Raw genomic sequence first — 25,018 nt, forward strand, 5'->3', positions numbered from 1 at the left:
TGCGATGATGCCGGTACACTGATATGTACTCCGCCATCGCTAAATCAAGACTCTGTGACCTACTGGACCGCAGTGTAGGCCGGAGTGTGGCCCACATCCACCTGTCGTTGGCTTGCGATGCACAGAGTTAGTGACACCAGGGCAGTTGTCGGTAGTGTTCGATCACCTCCGTAGCGATGATCCTGTTCCCTCCGGACTGCAATGCGTCATCCTCATACACCTCTCCTTGCGTGCAAGGAGATGTTTTCTGCTTTTGAATAATCGATGTTCAGTTCCAATTCTGTGACCTACTAGTGCACAGCATAGGCCGAGGGCAGTAGTCCGCGTAGGCCCACAGACACGTGTGGTTGTAATGCTATGTACAGACTTGGTGGCACCACATCGAAGGGAGTATAGTGACATGAACTCTGCCTTAAATAATGTTCACTGCCATAGTGTAATCAAGACTCAGTTCCAAATGTGTGACCTATTTGACTGTGATGTAGGCCGGAGGCGGCAGTAGAGTACGTCAACGAGAAAGGACTAAAGTGGGCCTCTGTCGTGGAGCCCGTGATGGTCTGAGGAGGGCCGCCAAGGTCGCGGGCCTCAGGCTTGGAGCTTGCGCCTGCACGTGTTGGGCCCTCCGTGACACACGCCGGTGTCAGCAGGTGATCAGTGTGGCCTGGCTGCGCAGGGGTGGGCCTGACTGGTTCGGGAACCAGCGGTCTGGGGTACGGCATGCACACAGGATTGCAGGCAACTCCGCTCACGAGGACGGCGTCAGCCTCGTGGGGTGGTGAGCGGCGCTCCCCTGGCAGAGACGATGGCCTGGCGTACACCGGGCAATCCTACTCCGCTCATGCTTACGGGGAGGACATAACAGGCAACATTTCCACAAAATCCCCCACTGGCCGGGGTGACATGGTTGCGTCCACTGTCCACTACACTCCATACACCAGAGGTGTATTTCGCCATGGATATGGATGTGTTCTGCATACTGCGATCTGACCAGCACATCTTTGCCACTCTTCAGGTTCTCCTGCCTCCTTCATACATGCCTGGTTGCCACCTCTCCCCACATTCGGCTATTGTGTGGCTTAGGTGCCATGCCGTTGATGGCTCATCTTCACGGCTTGCCCAGGTTACCATTGTGAGTTGTTCTGTCGTGTCTGGTGGGTGGGCATGTTGTTTTGCATGTTGGTTTTGTTGTGAGTTGCATGGTTTTGGAGTTGAGGTGAGTGGGGTGTTCATTTGGAACTTGCCATGGGGCTGTACATTTCCCTTTGTGCCATCCTGGGGACTGGGTACGCTGGTTGCTGATAGACTGTCGGAGGATAGAGGAACTGTGCACAGTGGCTGGGTATTTGGAGGCGAGAATTGTGGAGGTTCCACGGTGTCGGTTGTTGCCTGCACATTGATGTGAGATGTGTGCTTTCTGTTGCAGTGATTGTGTGCTGTGTCGGCAGGGGGCACAGGTATGACATGTGTGCTGTGGATTGCCCCCAACACGTGCGTGCATCCAGCTATGGCGTATGGTCCCTGCTTGGTGTCCAGTGGATCCTGTGCATTGTGTTGGATGTATAGGGACTGGAGTACCAGGCTGTGGTGATGTCCAGGACAGGTGTGAGGGACTGGCTGTGTGACTCCTCCGACTCTGGCGGGTGTTGGTTGGAGGGTACCAGGGGCCAACAGGTGCAGCACAGCCAGCAGATTTGTGTGGGGTGAGATGTTGGTTGTCCTCTGTGTTGGTGCTGTCGGACTGTTGGGCGTTGTTGGTCATGATGCGTGCGATGGTTGTCCTTTTGAGCCTGTATTGGGCAATGACATTGTCAGGTGTTGGGTCTGTGAGGCTGGTGTATTTCCTGGGGGTCCGCTGTCTTTGTCAGCGCTGCCTGGATGGTGGTCCAGGGGGGGTCTTCCGGGTGCTGTATGGGGTCCTGGGGTGGTGGTGGTGGTGGGTGTTGTGGCCCTCTTGGGTGTCCAGGCCGCATGACCAGTGGCTCCATGGCATCTGCTGCCCTTCCGATGTGGCTGTGGGCTGTGCTCCCTTTTGTGGTGCAGGCTGTGGTCCGACTTAGCACCAGGTCAGAGCAGGTGTTATTTCCTGCTGCTAACGCGCCTTATCGCCTGTTTTGTGTTCTTATCGCAGTTCTGGCTGTTCGTTGTGAATGTTGTGGAGTGGTGTTGTCCGGCTTTCGGCACGGGTACGCCTACTCTGCATCTCATTAGCGATAGTTGCGGGGGTCATCCGTGGAGATGTTTTTTGCGGCTGCTATCGTGGGTAAACTGGTGCTGTGGGCGGTTAACACCAGCTTGTGATTGGGGCTATAAGTTTATCGCAACTGTGGCTGTAATAAAGTGCCGTTAACTCGGCGATAGTTCCTTGTGAATATGCCCCACGGTTGTCTGCTAGGCTGGAAGGATCCAGGGCTAGTTCTACAATGTCTAAACCACCCTGGGGGTAGGGAAGTCATTTTGCTCCAACGATGCCCTGTCGAATAATAGACAAGCATTTCCTCACAGTGCAAAGCTAATGAATAACTTTATTATTTAGTGATTCTTAGTCTTCTCTGGCCCCTTCAGTTATCCTTGGGACATTGAGCATATAGATGGTACTTTGCACCTCCGAATTACGCACCCCCAGTGGAAGTGAAAAATCAGATGGCCAAATTGTCTTGACACCGTGTCATGGTTTGCTTCAATGGCCCTCGACTCATGCTCGGTGTAAGAAGGAAAGTACCAGGCGCATGTCTCTCATAGAAATGGGCAGCTGGGGAGAAATTATTATAACATGGGTAGCCAATCAAGGGCGGTCCATCCCTCCTCTCCTCCATTCTCTGCAAGCAGTTAAAAAAAACTAGGCGCTGGAGGTACACAACCAAGTTGCACACACGCGGAATGTGCTGGAATTTTCAAAGGGTCAGAAGCATGCCAGATAGAAGAATCGCCCACAGATGAATGTTGCTATGCAAGCGAATTTACTTTTTGAGAGTCCGTTATTGAGGTTATCTGAGCATTTAAATCCAGGACCTCTGCTCTAAGATCCCCAATGGACTCAGTCAATGAGTAAACCAGTATTATCAAGGAGGCAACTTAGTCTTCTTTCGGAATTATATCAGTCGTGGCAGGCAGCTCGGAGTCATCAATGGGCCCAAAGGTTGTAAGGGGGGCATTTCGATTGCTGCATATAACATTAGGAATGAGAGGGGAATCTAGTGGAGAAGGATTTGGGGCCAGGGCAGTGGGTAATGGTCTTCTTGATAAACAACCATCCCTCTGTTCGTGGGGTTAGGAGACTATGGTCGGGGTGCGTTAGACTTTTTGCATGATTTTTTACAAAGATCCCAGCAACAGGTTTGCCATGCCCTTTGGTGCCACAGGGTGTAGTCATGCTCAGAGCAGGTGAACAATTAGCAGCAGCAGATGGGGGAATAGGGGATTTGGGGTCTAACACTGTTTCCACCTCCTCAATTAAATTGTCTGCTATGGTGTTAGTGACTCCCGAGGAGGACTTTTTCTTTAATGTTGATGCCCTTATTGAAGTCTCCAAAAGCTTCCTTTTCCCCGTGATAAAAAGCAGGAATAAGTATGGGTAGTATTAAATCTGCTGTATCACAGAAAATGTGCCCCTCTCATCTCGAATAAATTAGAAATATTGTACCTGTAGGGGTATGGATGTTAGAGGGTTGGTCCAGTCCAGTCTCCTCTGGGCTCTGACCAGCGCAGACAGGCTCGCCCTTTGCCTGGGCTTTGCCTGGGCAAATCCTGTGCTTCGTGATTGCAGAATGTGATTTTCAGCGTGTTCGGAATAGGCCCCACCAGCATCTTGGCAGTGTTAGCAAGCACACCTCTCGCAGGAGGAACGATGGGGGGAGGTGGGTGAAATCCCCTGATGCAAGAAGGGTCAGTGGGGGTGAGCCACCCATTCAGCTTCCTCCACTAAGTCCCGCCTTTCTATTGAGATGGGAATACAATTACTGATTTGCTCTCAGATCTCTAGTTGTTTGCCATTCAGGAATTTCAATTCACGCCTTGCTCTGTGGTACATAAAGCTAGTAGCTACTTGTCCCTTCAGCCCTTTGGTGACATTTCTACTCTTCCATTCATTTGTTCCTTTAATGCCTTGAGAGAGGAATCTAGTAGATGTTCCCCACTGATATCAAATCCACACAGAAGGAGATGTTTTGGAGAGTTATTGTGTCTTCCAACTTAACCTGTGTGGAAGTCTAGTATGCAGTGGGTTGTTTGTGAGTGTTGACTCACAGTGAAGTCCTCCACCCAACCTGTTGTGACTACTCTATATCTGACTCTGGTTGGATCCTTCTGGACCTCTTGCACATGACAAGGTTGTTCAAAGGCCTGAAAGCATCAGGAGAGTTCAAACTGATTTACATCCAGGCATGGCCAGTAAGGAGCCTGCCTATAACTTCATTAGGCAGACAATCTCTCAGTAGTTTATTTCTGGAACAGTCAGTGGATTTCTACTTACTTTAAATTCAAATTTGTGTAAAGATATTTGTTGAGAAGGAGATCCTGTTGGGGCGTTATCTTGCACCTTGTTCAAGATGTCCTACATGATTCCAGCATGGACGAAACAGTAAAAGGGACATGTTTTTCACCATTAAGATACATTTCTCTTTATAGGAAGTGCTGCTGTGAAGGGCTTAGGAAGAGAATTTTAAATGACTGTCCAGGGACTGCAGGGTACCATTACATCCTGAAAGCACTGAGGCCCTCACTAGTTAAGGGCTAAATTTGAATCTCGTTGGAATTACGAGTTGTGTGATAATAAAAGCATCCTCGCAGTTTTTCCCCGATAAATTTCGACAGGTCAAATCTTCCGAAGTTTTTGGAGAAAAGGTCTGGATAAAAAGGCAAACAATGCAGAATTCAGTGGTGAAAAACTATTTCATTTGCTATGCCCCATTTTCCTTTACAAAACGCAGAATAGGAGATATTTACCTCATGACATGGTCAGGCATTAGATGATGGACCCTCACTCTGGAGTAATGCTATTTACCGTGTGTGGTAAATACCACACCCTATTATGACAAACTTGTAATGAGGGCCTGAGTGTTTGATAAATCAAGTTGGAGTTTTTAGGGATAGAGTTAGATTCCAAAGCAATGCTATCAAGTTTCCAAGGAAAAGTTGGACTGATTGAAAAAATGGTGTGAGAGGTGAAAGGAAAAAAGAAATGTGACCTGAGGAACAGACATTCATCTGAATTAAAGGTGATAGCTCCCAGAAGGATTTTTATTCAAGAGGTTTGCATTGGTCATGTGAGTTGTGAGATGCCACATCATAGATGTCAGATCAACAAAGAGCTAAAACAGGATTTGGCAATGTGGGTAGGTGCTTTTGAACAAATTCAACGAAATCTGCAATGATGAGGTGGTGTGGCAGTGGCAATCTGAGGTCAAATAACATGTGGCAGGGATCAGAGGTTTCAGGGGGCATGAAGGGGCCGGCGCTTAGACCTCACCAAGGCCCAGACAATGGGCCACAACCCTGAAAGGACGCAATAAGAAAAAGCGATAGAAAGTGGCACCCCCCCAGTTGAAAGGAAAGGGTCTTGGTTGCCAAGGCGCTACGTAGAACAGCGAGACCCCAGTTGGCCAAAGAGTGGCAGGGGAGATTTTTTAAGTAACCCAGTGAGGGGGTTTTAAAAGAACCTGCCATGGCCAAGCCTTCAATGCTACTTTGCGGCGGCCAGGCTGCACAACACGAGTGAAGAGGAGAAAAGAAATTTGTGGTGGTCGTTGGTGGTGTGAGCACCAGTGAGCAGATGATTGTTGGAGCTGGGGTAGATTGGGTCAACTGAAATGGAGTGTGGTAGATTGGAGTAGTGTAGAGTGGGGTAGATTCGGTGAACTGGAGCGGGTAGATTAGAGTAGGGTAGATTGAGGTGGAGTGGAGGGGCTAGATTGGGGTGGAAAGGAGTTGGATAGACTGTAGTGGAGTGCCAAACAATGGGGAAAAGTGGAAGGTAGTGGTATAGATTAGGGTGGAGTGGAGTGGGTTAAATTGGGTGGATTAAAGTAGGCTGGATTGAATTGGATTGAGGTAGACAGAAGTAGGGTAGATTGAAGAGGAGTGATTGGAGTGATTTAGTTTGGTGTGGGGAAGATTGGAAATGGAGTGAGGTGGATTGGAGTGGAGTGGGTTGGAGTGGAGTGGACTAGATAGGGGTAGATTGGAGTGGGGTATATTGGGGTGGGTTAGATTGGGGAGGGGTAGATTGGAGTTGGGTAGATTGGGGTGAAGTGGGTCGGGGTAGATTGGAGTGGTGTGAATTGGGGTGGCATGGTTTAGATTGAAGTGGAGTTGTGAAGATTTGAGTGGTGTGTGGTGAACTGGAGTGGGGTAGAATGGAGTGAAGTGGAGTGGAGTAAATTTAGGTAGAGTGGAGTGGAGCATGGTAGAGTGGAGTGGGGTAAATTGAAGTGGATTGGGGTAGATTGGGCAGTTCGGAGTGTGGTAGATTGGAATGGAGTGGGGTACAATGTGGTAGATTGTAGTGGAAGGGGTAGATTGTGGTAGATTGAATTGGGGTAGATTGTGATAGGAGTGGGGTAGATTGTAGTAGATTAGAGTGGACTGTGGTTGATTGGAGTGCAGTAGATTGTGGTGAAGTGGGGTAGATTGGTGTGGAGTGAGGTAGATTAGAGTGGAGAGGAGTTGGATAGATTGCAGTGGAGTGTGAAGTGGAGCGGGGCACATTGGAATGGAGTGGAATAAATTGGACTGGGGTAAATTGGACTGGGATTAGGTTGGAGTGGAGTGGGGCAGATTGAAGTGGAGTAGGGAAGACTGCAGTGGAGTGGGTTGGATTGGGGTACCTTGGAGTGGGGTAAATTGGTGGGCATTGGAGTGGAGTAGGGTATAGCTTGGGGTAGATTGGAGGAGAGTGAGGTAGATTTCAGTAGAGTGCAGTAAATTAGGGGTGTAGTGGGGAAGATTGGAGTGGGGTGGGGTTGATTGGGTTAGTTCGAGTGGAGTGGGGTAGATTGGAGTGGAGTGTGGTAGATTGGAGTGGGGTAGAATGTAGTGGAGTGCTGTAGATTGAATCGTAGTGGAGTGACATACATTGGGGAAATGTGGACTGTAGTGGGATAGATTAGGGTGAAGTGGAGTGGAGTAGACTGGGTGGATTAGAGTAGGTTAGATTGGATTGAAGTGGAGTGGGGTAGATTAAAGTGGGGTAGATTGAAGAGGGATGATTGGAGTGGGGTAGTTTGGAGTGGGGAAGATTGGAAATGGATTGAGGTAGATTAGAGTGGAGTGGGTTGCATTGGAATTGGGTAGGGTATAGTGAAGTATAGTGGGGTGGATCAGGGTAGATTGGGGTAGATTGGAGAGGCATGGAGTAGATCGGAAACCTCAAAACGTGGCTCTTCAACAGCCCCCCTCCTTGATGGACTGGAACCTGCACCCCCGTGCCTTGTGACCCTTATGGGTGAGTAGCCGCACTTAACAAACATGTGATTGATTGATTGATTGATTGATTGGAGTGGAGTAGATGGGGTAGATTAGATGGGATAGATTATAGTGGGTAGATTGGGGTGGGTTGGGTTGGGGTGGATTGGAGTAGGGTAGTTTGGGGTGGGGTGGGGTGGGGTGTGCTAGGGTAGGTGGAGTCGGGTGGATTGGGGCAACATAGGTAAGATTGGAGTGCAGTGAAGTAGATTTGAGTGGAGCATGGTAGATTGGAGTGAAGTGGAATGGGGTAGATTTTGGTAGAGTGGAGGGAAGTGTGGTAGAGTGGAGTGGGGTAAATTGGAGTGGGTGGGGTAGATTGGGTGGATTGGAGTGTGGTAGATTGTAGTGGAGTGGAGTAAATTGTGGTAGATTGGAGTGGGGTAGATTGTGGTACACTGGAGTGGGTTAGATTGTGGTAGATTGGAGTGGGGTAGATCATGGTAGATTGGCATGGGGCAGATTGAGGTGGAATGGGGTAGATGGGAGTGGAATGGGTTAGAATAGAATGTAGAGAAGTTGGATAGATTGCAGTGGAGTTTGAAGTGAAGTGGGGTAAATTGGAATGGAGTGGATGAAATCGGACTGGGGTTAATTGGATTTAGGTAGGTTGGAGTGGAGTGGGGTAGATTGGAGTGGAGGCTGGAAGATTGGAGTGGAGTGGGTTGGATTGGGGTACAGTGGAAAGGGGTGATTGGGGTAGATTGTAGTGGATTCGAGTGGAGTGGAGTGGGGTAAACTGGGCTAGAGTGGGGTAGCTTTGAGTGGAGTGCGCTAGATTGGGTTAGAGAGGGTTTGATTGGGTTAGAATGAGTGGAGTGGGGTAGATTGGAGTGGAGTAGATTGGGGTGGGGTAGACTAGAGTGGAGTACATTAGAATGGGGTACATTGGAGTGGGGTGGGGTAGATTGAAGTGGGGTACATTAGAGTGGGGTACATTGGAGTAGGGTGAAGTAGGTAAATTGGGGTGAACTCGATTGGAGTAGACTAGATTGGAGTGGGGTGGGGTAGACTAAGTGTAATGAGGCAGATTAAAGTGGTGAAGATTGTAGCAAAGTGAAGTGGGGTGGGTAAATTGGGGTACATTGGAGTGGAGTGAAATAGATTGGAGTGCAGTGGGGTAGAATGGAGTTGGGTAAGTGTTATGGAGTGGAGGGACGTAGAGTGGAGTGGCGTGTTGTGTTGTGGAGTGAGTGGCGCAGATTGGAGTAGCGCGGAGTCGAGTGGTGTGGTGTGTGTCATAGAGTGTCTTAGAGTGAAGGAGCTTAGAGAGGAATGGCATGTTCTAGAGTGGAGTGGATTTTTGTAGAATGGAGTGGTGTGGCATAGAGTGGAAGGGCATAGAGTGGAGTGGAGTGGAGTAGAGTCGTGTGGAGTATGCATGGTGTGGTAGCACACTGTCATTACAGACAGCACATTTTCAACTGAAATGACCATTACATTTGTACCGAAATATGATTTTACTGCACACGAACGATAATGTGTCCAAATGTCATTCCCTAGTGTATTGATGTTTTTAGATCGTATTCAAATATTTGTTTCCAACACACATGAGGATTACAATAAAAATGTGTTTTATTTGTACTAATTCTAATATATTCTGAAACATCAGCATAGTCATTTTTTTGTGTGCTAGAAAAAAACATCCTACGCTCGCTCCTCTTACATGGATACACAGAAGAATTGACACATAAATTCTCTCGCTTTGAAGTCAGAAAAAGAAAAGTAAACACCAAGCTCCCTTGGAAGAGTGACCCTGCCATTTGAACTCTGTCTTTGAATGCACAGCAAATGTCACAAGATAAGAACAAGATTTAAAGGCCTGTTTACAGAAAGCGAGTTTGTGGAAGAATACAGAAAACAAAGCTTGGGCAACGGGAGGGATTTCCTCAAGCTGGACAGCCTACAACAAATAAAACCAGCAAATAGAAAGTCAGAAAATGTGAGCAACAAACCACTAAGTTAATGGTAAGTAAGGGATGGAATGCATTCCTAGGTCAGCTTTCTGAATGTCCCCAAGATGTTTTAAGCAAACCAGACAGCTGCACTGTCTGGTAGGCTTCCACCTAAAAATGTGAGACCGATTGGCTTTCCCAAATAGCTTTTTACAATTTAAAATTACAATTTAAAAAAGGAAGTTCACAGGTTTACATTCCCTGAAAGTGATTCAAACAACAAAATTCAAAAACAAAATTGTACTAAAACAAAGGTTACAAAAGTTTAACATTTTAGTCTTAACTTAGTAAAATAATGCATTATAGAACCCCTGACATACAATTTCCATTATTACTAATAGAAAAGCTCTACTATATTTTCAAGCCTCTCCTTGGTAAACAGGCGATCTTGGTTGGCATTGCCAGTACTTGTTTTTCATTAGCTCCAATTGCTCTTGTGTTTTTGTTCTCTGTTTTAAAATGCAGATCCATCCTGGCACGCGGCCAGCGCCCTCCACGGCTTTGAACTCCGGATTACCCCCTGGAAGGACCACTCAGCAGCAGACCTGGGCGGTGAGGCAGGGAAGGCAGCATCCGAAGTGCCCTTCTGAAAGGATTAGGGAAAGCATGACCGCGCACTGGCGATAATATCCAACTAAAACCGCGAGAAGGCCCCGCTGCTGAGCTTCTAAAGGCCGGGCTCGCTGAGCTCCCGAGAGGATAGGAGCTACGAGCTAAAATGGATCTGTGTCAATTTATATCAACTTCTACAGTGAGGCTCCCATCCCCAGGCCCGCTAAGGAAGCGGCTGCTGATTATTTCACCATTGCCTTCCTTGGACACTTTGTAACACACAACGTCTCAGCTGTGCTCTGCCCTACTGTTCGAACATCAAAGTCAGGGCTTAATTTGTAAAAGAGAGATACATTAGCCCTCCTCAGGAGACCACTGCAGCTTTCCCCACCCGTTGCTCCTGCCAGCACTGCCAGTGACAGTACCAACACAACTACTAACCATCACACTACCACAAATGTAAACATTCAGACTATTCCAGACCCTAAAAGTTTTTAGAATGGCTTGGTGGGAGGTATGAGTCATTTTTAATGTACATTGAATTTATTAACAACTGTTGCTGTGTTCATTTCTAGATTTGACAAACAGCGCCACCAAGTGGCAGACTGTCATAAGTGCTGATGTTGATAATTATTTGCCTGTGCCGAGCACCAGAAACCACCGGCTCAAATTCAGCACTGATCCATGTGTTTAGTAACTCAAAGCCATTGAAAGACATGTAATAAGCATTGCCGTAAACTCCATGTGTGAAAGGCATTCAGGTACTGCAGGTGTTTTGAACCAAATCACAGTAAACACATGGATTTTCATAGGTGAGTCCAACTAATTTTCATACAGGCTGCTGGCAATGAAAGATTCAGCCTCTTATGAGGCAGCAGGTCACAAGGCTGTGCCAACAAGAGGCACAGTGAAGCATAACATTCCAAGTTCACTAAGAAGAACGTAAAGGGCCGTCAGTGTCATTATGTAAAATGATGCGCCTCCCAATGTAATATGTCGTGAGGTGTCCCCAAGACTCCCATATCTCTGAGAAATGTATGGGCTTTAGGCAAAAATAGGGCCTCATGATGGGTGCACCCTGTGCTACAGGGTTCTTTGTTATGCCCCTGAGGCATGTCTTAATTTGTAAAAATGGGAGTAACAAGGCCCTTCTAAGGCGGCTGCTAAAGCTTGTACCATTCTGCTCTAAAAATGGGATGGACAGCTGGCAGTGCTTAACTTGAGCTGGTGAATTCTGGTGCTCAGTGCTGGCACCTAATTGTCAACAATTGTGACAGTCTTCCACATGGTGACACTGTTTGTCTAATTTAGAGATGAGTACAACAGTTGATTATTAAATAAAAAAACATGCACAATGACTAATACCTGCCTCCCACGCCAATCTGATAGCTTTGGGAGCCCTGAATAGTCTGGTATGACACACTTGTAGGAGTGGGCAGTGTTTTGGTACTGTTAGTGTCAGCGGTGGCAGGGGTAATGGGTGGTACAAGCTGCAGTGGCTTCCTGAGGGGCCCCTGACACTTTTTTGTTACAAATTAAGCACTAATTCAAAATATTGGTTGGAGCCTGTAGCACCTTTGGGATTTCGCATATTCAGGTTACATGCAGGTTACAGAGTTTCCTTTGTTTTGCCACACCATCGGCATCTTGTGTCGGCTACCCCCTCGCTTCGCCCATACCAGTAACCTCTTAGGGGGATCAGCACGAAATGCATTCTCATAAGGGCATACTTAGTGTGATAAGGGAGCAGTGAGTATAGCTAGCCGGGGAGGGTGCCAAGACAATACAATTTCGCAGCCCAGCTGCCATGGTGTTTAGTTTTGAAAACCATGAAGTCCTGTTCCCGTGAGATTAACATAACTTGCTTTAATAGCAGTTTTGCAATCCTTGTGTTTGTAGCCAATCACAGGAGGTTGAAAATAGAAATCTGCTTGGTTAGGTTGTTCTGCAACCTGCTGCATCGTATTAATGCATAGGCTGCAATGCAAAATCAGAGACATGTCACAGAAAATCTGCGTGGAATTTGCGATCACTAATTGCAACCAGCCTCTTAATATTTCTGACTTTACTGATCCCTTGGGTTGAAGCCCAGGATGATTTGGTTGTGGTTGGCGGCGTTGGCCCCCTTTTTCGATGGCAGAGATTAAAAAAAAGCTTTACGAAATGGAACACTACACAGAGAAAGACCATGGCATGATAGGATGCACAAAGCAAGATCCCATTATTGTTCGGAGAAAAACATTGATATTGGTCATTGAGTATACTAGTATACATCTTTCTTACACAAATTGATAAACCCTTCCTATAAGGAAAGAATTGAAGATATGCCCAAACCATGCATAATCAGCAGTGTACTATTGATGTTGGTCCTGATTCACAAAGGGCCTCTGCACTGGTGGGGGAGGCCATGCAGGCTTGGGGATGGGGCCAGCACTCATGGTGGTACCCCCAAACTGCAGTTTCTCAATGCTGTGGTCCTACCATGAGTGAGGACCCCCCAACACGACTGTGGGGAATCCGCCACCAGTGCGGAGGCCCTTTGTGAATCGGGCCCTAGAGCGCATTTCAATAGATTTGTGTGTGTTGTGATGTCATTAGCTATTAAAGCTTTCAACTTTCTTCCTATTGGCCAAAGCCAGATGATGTCATATTCGCTAGAATTGTCATGTGACCTCGCAAGGCAAGTTTTTTTTTTAATCAAGCAGGCTATCATGCTCTGTGAGCATACTGTCCCAGAGTACAGCGGGTGCAATTTAAGGTCAAGGATTTGGGCTTTACCTGCACATTCAGGATTGTCTTCATTAAAATTGATTGCAAAATCATGCGATACCTGTAGAAAGAAAAAAAACATGTTTGACTTAGATATAGGTGTCCAAAATAAATTATACACTTTCTGCACTAATTATTCATGCGCTTTACATTAGAGTACATTACTGTTGGAGGACATGCTTTTCTTCTACTTGGTCGTTCATATTTGCACTGTCCAAATTTGACCAATTGATTTCAGCTGACAAGGGGACCCTGTTGAAAAGGGCTCTGAGACCTCAACCAATGATCAGGCTTCTATTTAAGAGCTCAAGTATCAAGTGCCTACACGCCCTCTGAGGAGTCACTCTCATGTCACTTTTGATATAAAGTACTTTCAAGGGTGTGTAATTGCTAACCCTGTCCAAGGTTTTTACCAGAGTGACCTGCCTCATCCCCACCTGACCAGAATGGGGCAGGAACCATAGGATATGCTCTTTGGTGTCACTGTCCATCCTGCAGCTATCACTTGGAGTCAGAGCCCTGGTTGGTGGTTTTTGATGGGAGGAGTTCCCACAACGGCAAAATGCATTCATCTGCGTCCATCATGAAAGCAGGAGGAATAGCTAGCAAGCAGGGCTGTTACATTTCTAAGCAGAGGATGGCTGTGCAGAGCAGGTAGAAGGTCCCCATTCACAGAACGGAACTTTTAGAATTAAATCGGTTTTTAGACAGTGCAATATTGCCTACAACCCAACAGGCCGGCAGTTTCGTGGGCAAGGACTAGAAAGCAAGGCATATGAAGCATGGGCAACAGAACCGGTGAGTGACACAGCATGTCGCCCACAACCCATCTTGGGCCGGCTGCGTAAAACAACGTGGAATAGAAAGTACACCTATTGTTAATTGAGTGATACAAGATTGATACAAGAACAAATTGCGTGACACCGCCCATGACCATGTGGCAGTGCCACAAAGGTGCGTCATAGCGCCGTTAGAGCAAATATGTCTGCATTTAATAAAAAGGAGAAACAAACAAAATTACAAAACATATAAAACCTATAACCACCCCCCTCCCCTCCTCTCTCTCGGTGAGCCGCCCATGATCTCAGGCCTACGTCTACGGACTTGTGCTCCGGATACTAGTGCCGGGGGACAATGGCGAGAACATCAGGGGCAAACACCCCTACCTCCCCCTGCCTGGTTCTCAGGGATCAGTTTCAGAAGCCTCAGGTATGCAGGGCAAGTGAGCTCCCGGAATTCAGAGGACAGGATGGTGATGAAGGGAGCCCAAACCTTCGGGTATTCGGAGTTGCCCCCCAAGGCGGCCACTGACAATCGTTCCATACCCAGCAGGGACAACAATTGGTGCAGCCACTGGGAGTGGTCGGGGATCCTATCTGTCTTCCAGCCCGCTATTATAACCCGGTGGGCAGCATTCAATGCCAATGGCTATCTGCTTGCCTTTGATGGAACGTAGAGGAAAGGTCAGTGCATTGGGGCGTCCTAAGATAGTGTCCGCAGGAAGCCTCGGGATAGTGGTATCAAAGGCCCTATCAATCTCGTCAAAGATTTTGTCCCAGTACCTAGTGAGTTTGGGGCAGTTTCATAACAAGTGAAGAAGGGTTTCTGGGCTCCCACAACTACGCCAGCAAAGTCTGTCGTTCTGAGTATTCCATTTAGCTAATCGGGCAGGGGTATAAAACCAATATGATACAAATTTGAAAACTGTCTCTGTGTGACCCATGGAGTGTGCAAAGTGATGTGATCTATAAAAAATGTCCTCCCACTCTTTGTCCGATAAGGTATGGCCTATTTCTGCTTCCCATCGCTTCTGTCCCGCCGAACGAGTATCCCCAGCCCCTAATGTGAGAAAGGCATATAACTCGGAAATGAGCCTACAGTCATCCTTTTTCAGGAAAAGCCACTTCTCGAATGGTAGCATCGGTCTACTAGCCAGGGTCCGGATGTCCAGTGCAGCAGTTGCGAATGGGGAAAGAGGTCCGTACTTTCTAGGTTATAGTCCTCCCAGAGTTCTGGAAAGGGAATATGGCCGTGTAGGTCAAACAGTTGCCCAGAGGCTTAAACCCACCCTCCACCCAGCGGGCGCCTACACCTTTGTCCATTCCAGGAGGGAATTCTGGATTCAAGAAGATGGGGGACATGGGAGAGGGATAGGTGGTAAGGTTTGCACGCTTGGCCACGTTGTCCCAGGCTAGCATGGTGGGGCAGTGACTGGCGATGAATACAATCCTCCAGATGTGCCGGCCTGCCACTGTCTGATCCATAAACACCCAATGCTTTTCAGTCATGGGATGGTTCTATTCTACGAGATAACGCAGAAGCAAGGCCTGGTAATAGCGAGTAAAATTGGGCAGGGCCAACCCACCTTCTTTCTTGGGGCGCTGCAGCAGAGTTTGCTGCATTCTGGGCGAGATCGGACCCCAGATAAAGCGCTCATTCGCCCTCTGCAGCTGCGGGATGGCATTCCGCGGCGGTGATAAAGGAAGAGTCTGGAAAATATATTAGGCCCGGGGCAGGATATTCATTTTTATGGCAGCCAGTCTGCCAAGCCACGACAGGAGTAGGTGCTTCCAGTGGGCGAGATCTTTCCGAAACCGCGAGAGAAGAGAGGAATAGTTTGCAGCCGCCGTCATCTCCAAGCTATTATGCAAGGATGCAAGGATAGTACCAAATATGTAATTCCCCCTGTTACCCAGTCGATGTCAAATTGGGCCTGTAGGGCTTCTAGCACAGCACAGCAAGCTTGACAGTGAGATTCAGCACCTGTGACTTTTGCGAATTTATTTTGAACCCAGAGACTCGGCTGAAGGCCTGTAAGTCTGCCACAATGGCTGGCATGGATGTTAGAGGGTGCGCCTCTGAGAAGATGACGTCATCGGCGTATAGGCTGATGAGATGGCGATCAGCCCCAAATGGAACCCCCTGCGCGTGCGGGTTATCTCGAGAGAACTTTTATCTATGAGGGTAGAATAGCTGCCACAGTGAGTGGTGCAAGCACAGGTACAGGTGTAATGCCACCTCGTAAAGCCCTTTAGCTCTTGTTTACAATGTCAGAAATATTCCTGTATCCTATAAGCTGACCTGTGTTTGGTACTGTCTTTGAAGCTGAAAATATCACCTCTGGTGATAAAGATGGAACATAAGCTTTGGCGGTAAGTACACAGTCCATGTTGGGAGATCCTTGAGGGTAAGAATTTGCATCCAGGTAGCGGATACAGCCGAAGTTGCAGCTTGCAATCATATTGGCCATCTCACTTTGGGTGATCAATGATTTTCTTACTCCCCGGTTTTGAAGGACGATCTGGCAGGATGTCCTCCACCCCGCATGCAGTTACCCTAAAAGTCGCAAGTTCTTTTCAAAGCTTGCAACCTACTCAACAAAACTGCTCTATTATGTATAAACATGGAAGGGCTGATTTAGAGTTTGGTGAACAAAGTACTCTGTTGCAAAGCCAACATTTTAAAAGCTTTCCTCAACCGCCTAAAGTAAGTGTGACACCAACAACAGATCCTAAAAACAATGAAAAGACAGACTATCCGTATTCATAGCATAAAAGGAAAATTACATGGAAGTAAGAGCTGCTCTGTCTGACTTTGCATCCCCCAGTGGACCCTCATGTTCATGACACATCACTCTAGCTCAGCTTCTTGATCTTTATTCATTGCATTTCTCCTCCAATGGTATACCAGATCTGCACACCTTTTCCCTCTTTTTGCTCCCACCCCACTTATGAACTTTGATTTTCGCACAGGCCCAGTTAGCAAAACTTGAACTCATTCGCAGGACGCGCTTGGAATGCGCTCCCCCTTTCGCTTCGCACTGTTGAAGATCTTGGCGCCTTTAAGAAATTGCTAAAGACACACCTCTTTTCTTAAGGTCTGGTTATAGTTTTTCTCCTCTTGGGCCGCGCCGGGACACTCCTCGGAGTAGCTGCGCGCGTAATAAATGCAGATAACATAACATAACATGTACTCTTCTAGTGGCATTGGTTGCTATATTACTCTCCCACCACAAGCAGTTACATTATTCTTTGCTTTCTGGTATCTCCTCACCTACATCACAGTGACATACACATTTTGACTTTCTGCTACAGTCCTTACACAATACAAAATGAACAACTACTTGTGCACTCAAGATTTTGGACGAACATCCTGAATATAATATTACCATAACGCTAGTTGCCTTTATGCTGAAACAGATCACAATGAAATGGTGGATATGCTTCTATCATCTACATCTCCCAATTCAAAAATTTGTAGGGTACCATTTCTCCCCATCCAAATACTTGTTTATAAAATGAACCAGCAAATTGAGCTTTTCAGCAACTTTTACAGTACTCTTGCACCCTCCCAAACATAACCCTACGTTCCTAACAGAATTCCACATGTAATGTAAACATCTACAAGACAAAAGCAACACAGTTCTAATTATGGGTAAATTTAGCATTATGATTTATCACAAATCCCGTGTTTTTATTCCTTTATTCCTTCGCAAAAGCCAACATACAAAAGGCCCAACCCATCAAAGTTATTGACTTGATCCAGGCGTTCCATCACCCAACTATCATGTACTGATTACACACTTATCAGATTCTCCTTCCCTACACCTTGATCTACAAAGAAACATTACTACACCACCAAAGAACATAACATTTCAATGAGAAATTGCAAGACAATTCCACCTGTGGCACTATCATTACCATAATCTTATCATTTGAACATCTCCAATACCACTGATCACATCTCAAGTCAATCCTACTTCAAACGCATAGATATCTTAGGAAGACTAGTGCCACTAAAAACCATAAATAGCCTCCTCAAGAAACAACCATCTAAAGCCTAGTTCAACCCTCTCCTGAAAGGGTAAAATGATGCTGACTACAAACTAGAAAGGAGTCTCACACATAAGCCTGTAAGTCTCACTACACACAAAATAAAAGATAACTCTGGATAGCTAGTGAAATCTACAACAGCCACATATCCTCTGCTAAACATTCCCAAACAGAACTTTTCAAAATTCTTTGAATCTTCGTACCCAATTACCAAACCAAAACACAACAAAATTAGTTTGCTAGCAATGTAGAAGAAATGTTTATTTTTCCTCAAAGTCCAAGACATTTGCAATAACTTCAATGAGTGCTCCTTCAGCTGCATGGTCATCAATCTATTCCATCAAATCTCTTCTATAGAAAATTCAATTCTGTGACATTATCTCCACACAAATTTGACCAAACGAGCAACTAAAATGAAACCATCAGGATTAGTGTTGGCAAAACAAATATAGCCAAGAGAGACACTAAGGGCCATATTCTCAAGGAGCTATCTCCGAGTTAACGCCACTTTAGCGCAGCCAAAGTCATGATAAATTTACCACCCCATTCACAAGCTGGTGCCAACAGCCCATAGCACCAGTTTACCTGAGATAGCGGCCACAAAAAACATCACCACAGATGACCCCCGCAATTATCGCTAATGAGATGGAGAGTAGGCGTACCTGTGCAAAAAGCCGCGACAACACCACTCCACAACATTCTCAACGGCCAGCCACATCGGCGATACGACCACAAAACATGCGATAAGGCGCGTTAGCAGCAGGAAATTAATACCTGTCTGACCTGGTGTAAAGTCGGACGGCAGCCGGTACCACAAAAGGGAGCCCAGCCCACAGCCACACCTGAATGACAACAGATGCTATGGAGCTACTCATCATGCCGCTCGGAGCCCCAACAGGACCACAACACCCACCGCACCAACCCCTCGGCCCACCACCACCCCCTGGACCTCCCCAGGACCACCGCAGAGGCAGCACAGACACAGACTGCGGACCTTCTGAAAACGCACCAGCCTCACAGACATGACACCAGAGTACGTCATTGCCCACTACAGGCTCAAAAGGACAACCATCCTCCACAGCCTGAACATCATTGCCCACAGGCTGACTGTACCAACACAGTGGATAACCAACATCCCACCTCAGACAAAGCTGCTGGCTGTGCTGCACCTGTTGGCCTCTGGTACCTACCAACCAACAACCGCCAGAGACGGAGGGGTCTCACAGCCAGCCCTATCAAAGTTCCTCAAACCTGTCCTGGATGCCATCATCAGCTTGGTACCCCAGTACCTATACTTCCCACACACTGCGCAGGAACAGCTGGAGACCAAGCAAGGCTTCTACGCCATAGCTGCATTCCCGGGGGGCGGAGCTCCGACTCGCAGCACGTCAATCCGTAAATTATCCTGCCCTCTGCTGCCTGAAACCGAAGCTACCCCAGAGATCTAGGCGCCGGAATGGTAGCGCTACCTTGACTGCTGGTTCCGGACCCGGGAAGTGAAGCCGTGGCGGAGAAACTCCGACGGAAAAGTTGCGCTGACCTGGGCCTCGGATCCCCGGCCGTTGCGTGGACTACGGCTGCTCGACGTCGGTCTGCGTGCGGCCTGTGGCGGTGGGAGGTGCCGCTGACCCCAGAAACGCGATGAGAAGGGTGAGAGGGGGCAAACCTTCTCCCTCGGCGGTGGCAGCCTGAAAGGCCTGTAGCAGACAGCACCCTGGGTGATTATTTGGAGCGGCGTCCAGGGGGCTGATGAAAGTAGCACCGACGCGGGGACTGCAGCGGTGAGTGACGCGGGTGCAACCACGAGGAGCAGGAGCCTGGAACGACCTAGGGCGACCCTGGGGCACACACACCGTGCCCAGCTGGTATTGTAGCACTGATGGCCTGTGCAGCTGGCAGCACGGCCCCAATGAGAGTGCGATAGTGGAGACGGTTGGTACAGCCGGCGGCAGTCTGTTGCGGGTGGCGGAGCGGCCGCGCCGAGACGCTTGGTTGGGCGGAGGCGGCTCCGGGGGGCCGAGGTGGACGAGGCTGGCTGGCAGCGCAGTGGGAGTCACTCCTGGGGTTTGCACGGCGGCGGATTGGATGCCACAGGGGCCGCGGGGATTGGCATTGGCCCCGGCAGTTGGAGAGAGCCTGAAGCGCTGGATGCGCACCAGCTGGCGCAGACCTTCGAAGCTAATGCTGGATTTGCCCTACAGTTAGAGACTTGGTTTGGCGGTGGAGGAGCTGCGAAGGGCGCGACGCCTAAGCTCGGGACCGCTTGCGGTGAACTGGGATAGCTGTGAAGTGGGCTGTGAGGCCCGCATACCTTCTCAGGCGCGCTTGGGGGCGCCACTTGACTCAGGCTGTGCGGCAGGACGGGGCATCCAACAACATGGTCAAGACTGATAAGTCACAGCCGAAATTGTCGTTCGAGCAAAAGCGTGCTAAGTCGTAGGCGCCGTCGGGTGAAGATGCGGGCGGAGCCGCGGCCCCGCCGGCGGAGGACCAGGACGGGACGGATGGAGTGTTTTGTTGAGACGATGCTGATTGCGCTTCTTGGCCGGGAGGTGTTCTCGGAAGTTTTTGTGGTGGAGAGGGCACACAGATCGCTTGGGCCAAGGCCCCCTCCGGGGGCGCCGCCGAAACCAATTATAGCAAAACTTTTGAACTATCACGACAGAGATGCCGGCCTGAGACTGGCTCGAGAGAAACAGACACTAGTGTACGAAGGGTCGAACATCTCACTCTACCCGGACTTTACTGCGAAAGTGCAGGAGGCGAGACGACAGTTTGTCCCTGCTAAAAAGCAACTCCGCGACCTGGGGCTGGACTATGCGATGTTGTACCCGGCCAAGCTCCGAGTTAACCGACAGGGGAAGTCGCACATTTTCACGGACCGAAAGGCACTGCACAGAGCGTTGAAGGACTGGCAGAAGGAACACCGGGGCAGTCCGGAGAAGCGACAGCGGAGGGAGGAGACGGAGAGTACGCTGGAGCAGCAGGATTGAATCGGATGAACTGGCAAGAATTGTCTTTCACTTCTCGGCCCTATTGCAGGACTGTAAAGTGAGCTCAATGGGGGGTTACGTGGGGTGCGGGGAATGCTTCGCGGAGACGAGAGGACAGTCTGAGGTAAAACAGAGGCATGGTGTGCATGATTTCTCCCGGTTTCTACTTGTTCTGTAACCAAGTGAGTTACGACGCGCTTGCGGCCCCTGCTATGTGCGTGCTATTTGCCTTGCTGGTGGTCTGAAAGAGGGGAGTGGTAGCAGTAAGCGCAGGAGTGCGATGCAGCCGATGCCGAAAGGAGAGCACTGAGTGTAGCTGGTTAGGGTGGCAGGGCTGTGATGGGTTTGCTGCGGGGGGAAGCCGGGCGGGCGGTTATAGCAATAGCTACCATATATTGTGGACTGAGCAACCTCCGCCTGCGAGTGCAATCCACCCGTTGCCTGGGTGTTTAGTTGCTTTGGGTTGGGTGCTGGGTGGGGGGGGGGGGTGAGCTCTTGATGGGGCGCGGCAAGGCCAAGTTGGGGGGTCTGCTGTGGGAGGTGGGGGGGATGGGGTTGTCTTTTGTGTTTTTTTTGTTTAAGGGGTCGAACTGTCCACTCGCTTTACATGGGTCTCATCCAAGTACCTGTCGCACACGACCTACATTTGTAGACAATAGTTGCTATGGCCGGGAGGGATATGGCTAGCAATACTACAAGTCATAGGGGGCACTCCTCCCTGAGAGTGATGACCCGGAATGTTAGGGGTCTCAATGACCATCGAAAGCTGCGCAAGGTGTTGCACCACCTCACTCGGCATAATGTAGACATTGCTTTCCTTCAGGAGACGCACCTTCCCTGCTGTAGTCAGATGTTGCGTGTGAGGGGTTTGGTGGGTACTTCGCATGCGCCCGGCTTCACCACGCACGCCAGAGGGGTGATAACCTAGTTTAACCCTAAGCTGGGTGGCGAGGCACAATTGCTCTATGCGGACGGTGGGGGCCGGTTTGCACTCTCACGATATCAGGGGAAGGTACTGGATTTACTACTGGTTAACGTGTACGGCCCTAACTACGATTGTCCTGAGTTCTATTCAGAGCTTGCAAAAAGAGTCAAGAACCTTGGCCCTGCCTCCATGCTGTGGGGGGGGGGGGATTTCAACATGGTTATGAACCCAGGTCTGGATAGATCCGGTGGCCCGATCCGTCTGCAGTCTGCTGAGGCAAAGACGGTCAGCAGGGAGATGCTTTGTATAGGGCTTACAGATGTGTGGAGGGCACTCAACCCTGCAGAGGGGGGATTCACGCACTACTCTTCCTACCATAACCTACACACTCGTATAGATTATTGGCTGGCGTCCTCACGACTAATGGCGCAGGTCCACGCGTGCCAGGTGCTACCGCGCACCCTATCGGATCACTCTCCCCTATTGCTCACGCTGGCCACGCCTAGTAAGACCATACCTCCTTTTGGGTGGCGGTTCCCCCAATATTCCCTCCTCGATCCCGTGTTTACAGATGAGCTGGCAGAGGAGATTACTTCGTTCTTTGAAACTAATATAGGTTCGGTGGATAGCTTCCAAACGATGTGGGAAACATTTAAAGTTTATATCAGAGGGGTGGCAATTGCTAAGCATTCCGGGGTGCTGCGTTCTATACGGCAGAAGTTAACATCGTTGGAAGGCAGGTTGCGGGAAGCGGAGACTGCACAGCAGTCGGATGCATCAGATGATATTGCAGAACAGCTGAAGGTGCTGCTTGCAGGATACCATGAAGCGGCCGACTCGGAATTGCTGCATTTGGGGAAGTATGCCACGGCCAGAGTGTACAGGGAAGGGGAGAGGCCTAGCTCAGTGCTTGCTAATATATTAAGAGCACGCAGATGCAAGGCGACGGTTACTAAAGTCTGATCGGATGATGGGGTGTTGTTGACTGAGGAAGCAGACATCGCCGCACGCTTTCAGTCATACTACGCTGACCTGTATGCATCCAAACAGGCTAATATGGACGATAATATACAGGACTATTTGGATCATATCCAGATGTCCTTCCTCCCAAATGAGCACAGGGAATTTCTGGCCCTGCCTATTGAACGGGATTAAATCCTTGAGGCGCTGGCCGGAATGAAGGCAAACAGTGCCCCTGGTGCGGACGGTCTCACGGTGGCCTTTTACCGCTCCTTTATTGATTTATTGCTCCCGCATCTTTCCACGCTGTTTGACGACCTATGCGTCACTGGCCACATGCCCCCCTCCATGAGGGAGGTGATACTGGTGGCTATCCCCAAACCTGGCAAGGACTTGGAGGAGTGCAGCTCGCATCGACCGCTATCTTTGCTGAACGTAGACACTAAGCTATTTGCGAAGGTGTTGGCCACGCGACTTGCGCTACTCACTTCGGAGTTGGTTGCACCGGAACAAGCGGGGTTTGTGCCGGGCAGAAACCTCACGTATAATCTGAGGACGGTGTTTGGCGTGCTGCAGCACGTTAGACAAGACTCGAGGGCCCTTGCAGTTTTCCTCGACATGGAGAAAGCCTTCGATTCGGTTGAATGGCCCTTTATGCGACAAGTCCTGACCAAGATGGGATTGGGCCCGGTCTTTCTTCAAATGATTGGGGTGCTTTACACGGGCCCTACTGCAAGGATTAAACTGGGTGATCTGATTGCGGACGCTATACCGATTTCCAGGGGGACGCGTCAGGGCTGCCCCCTCTCCCCCATACTATACGCGTTGGTGGCGGAGCCACTGGCGCGGGCCCTGCGCGAGTACCACAGCCTGAGAGGCGTTAGCTTTCCGTCGTACCGTATAGTTGTTTCCACGTATGCAGACGACACTTTGCTCTATGTTAGGGAGCCGGAGAGTAACTTAGCGCCAGTGCTGCGAGAGGTTGTGCAGTTCGGGGCGCTGTCCGGGTTGAAGGTCAACTGGAACAAATCCATTGCATTTCCGTTGACGTCGTCCACTACCCCTTTTGAAATGGAGTATCCACTGCAGTGGTCGGACGATTCGGTCAGATACCTTGGGATACAGCTGCACCGTGATTCTGATGTAGTTTTTACTGAGAACTATGGGAGGGCCATTAACAAATTGGAGGAAGACGTGGAGACATGGATCGGCCTGCCCCTGTCACTTATGGGTCGGATATCCATCGCTAAAATGGTAGTGTTGCCTCGATTTTTATTTTTGTTCTCCAATATCCCAATAGTTCTGCCACGTACCTTCTTTGCCAGGTTGAATAGGTCTCTGTTACGGTTGGCTTGGGCGGGGAAGCAAGCCCGAGTGCGCTGGAGCGTCCTGACGTTGCCATACCACATGGGGGGCCTTGGGGCGCCTGATATGGAGCTATATAACAGGATCGCACAGGGGGCACAGGCGCACGCCTGGGTACACGGTGAAGATACGATTCCATACCTAAAACTCAAAAGGTTGTTTGCAGCACCACTCCCGTTGCCCGTGGTTCTGTTTGAGCCGGCCAATCGCAGGACTGGCTTCCTAGATTCGTTAAATGCCACTCGGCATGCTTGGAACTGGCTACTTGGGCAGACCGCGGGAGCGTTGTTATATTCTCTGGCCATGCCCCTTGAGTGGGCGGTTTGGCTGCCCCCTTGCGGGGACGGAAGCGGTGTGCAGTCCCTGCGGGGATTGGGCATACACTTGATGGGTGATTTATTTAAGGATGGTGTCGCCAAAACGTGGGACGACGTGGCGGTAATATCAGAGAATTACACTCCGCTACAGAGATTTCAATTCCATAGGGTCAGAGGCGCGTGGCGACAACACTTAGGCGAGGATATGGCCGAAACCCCTGAGGTTCGGGAATTATCGTATTTACCTACGCATAAAAGCACTTACAGGATGATGTCCAACCTATACTGTATAGCTGTGTCGCAGAGATCCCAAAACTACACTAAAGCTCGTTTGGCCTGGCAAAGAGACCTGGACACAGCGATAGACGATGCCATGTGGACTTATTGCTGTGCTGGTATACGACGGATATCACTGCATGGCAAGCACAGACTTATACATTTCAAATTCATTAATAGGGTATATTATACGCCAGAAAGGCTGCATAGATATGGCTTGCGCGAGGGGTCAACATGTGAGCGGTGTGCGCACCCAGTGGCAGACTTTATGCACCTGGCGTGGCACTGTCCCAGCGTGGGCAAATTCTGGGAAGCAATATTTCGGCAGATAGGAGAGATAGCTGATTTGGAATTGATTCTGGACCCTGCGGTGGCACTGCTGGGGCACTCGCGGGGGCTCCCAAAGGCGGCTCGGTGACTGGTAGACATGGGCATGCTGATTACCAAGCGCAGGGTAGCCATATGTTGGATGCGGGGCCCTTTGCCCACGCTGGCGCAGTGGAAACGAGACGTGCTCTACTGCTGTACGCAGTCGGAGACGTATAGCGAACTGCTTCCCCCAAGAAGCAGGCCAAAGAACTTTTGGGGACTGTATGCTTAATACCTCAAGAAGGGT

At 49.2% G+C, this 25,018-nt stretch overlaps 1 protein-coding gene across 2 annotated transcripts in view; it reads right to left on the reverse strand.

Annotated features, from left to right (window-relative positions):
- CPNE4 (copine 4) overlaps window positions 1-25,018 on the reverse strand; it is a 1,366,646-nt gene that overhangs the window by 136,778 nt on the left and 1,204,850 nt on the right. For both annotated transcript variants that reach the window (XM_085630665.1, XM_085630664.1), the window contains exon 13: window positions 12,744-12,795. In XM_085630665.1, the coding sequence (XP_085486791.1) occupies window positions 12,744-12,795 (52 nt within the window). The remainder of the gene's footprint in view (window positions 1-12,743; window positions 12,796-25,018) is intronic.

The sequence above is a fragment of the Triturus cristatus genome, chromosome 10 (genome assembly GCF_964204655.1).
Source record: "Triturus cristatus chromosome 10, aTriCri1.1, whole genome shotgun sequence".
NCBI lineage: Eukaryota > Metazoa > Chordata > Amphibia > Caudata > Salamandridae > Triturus > Triturus cristatus.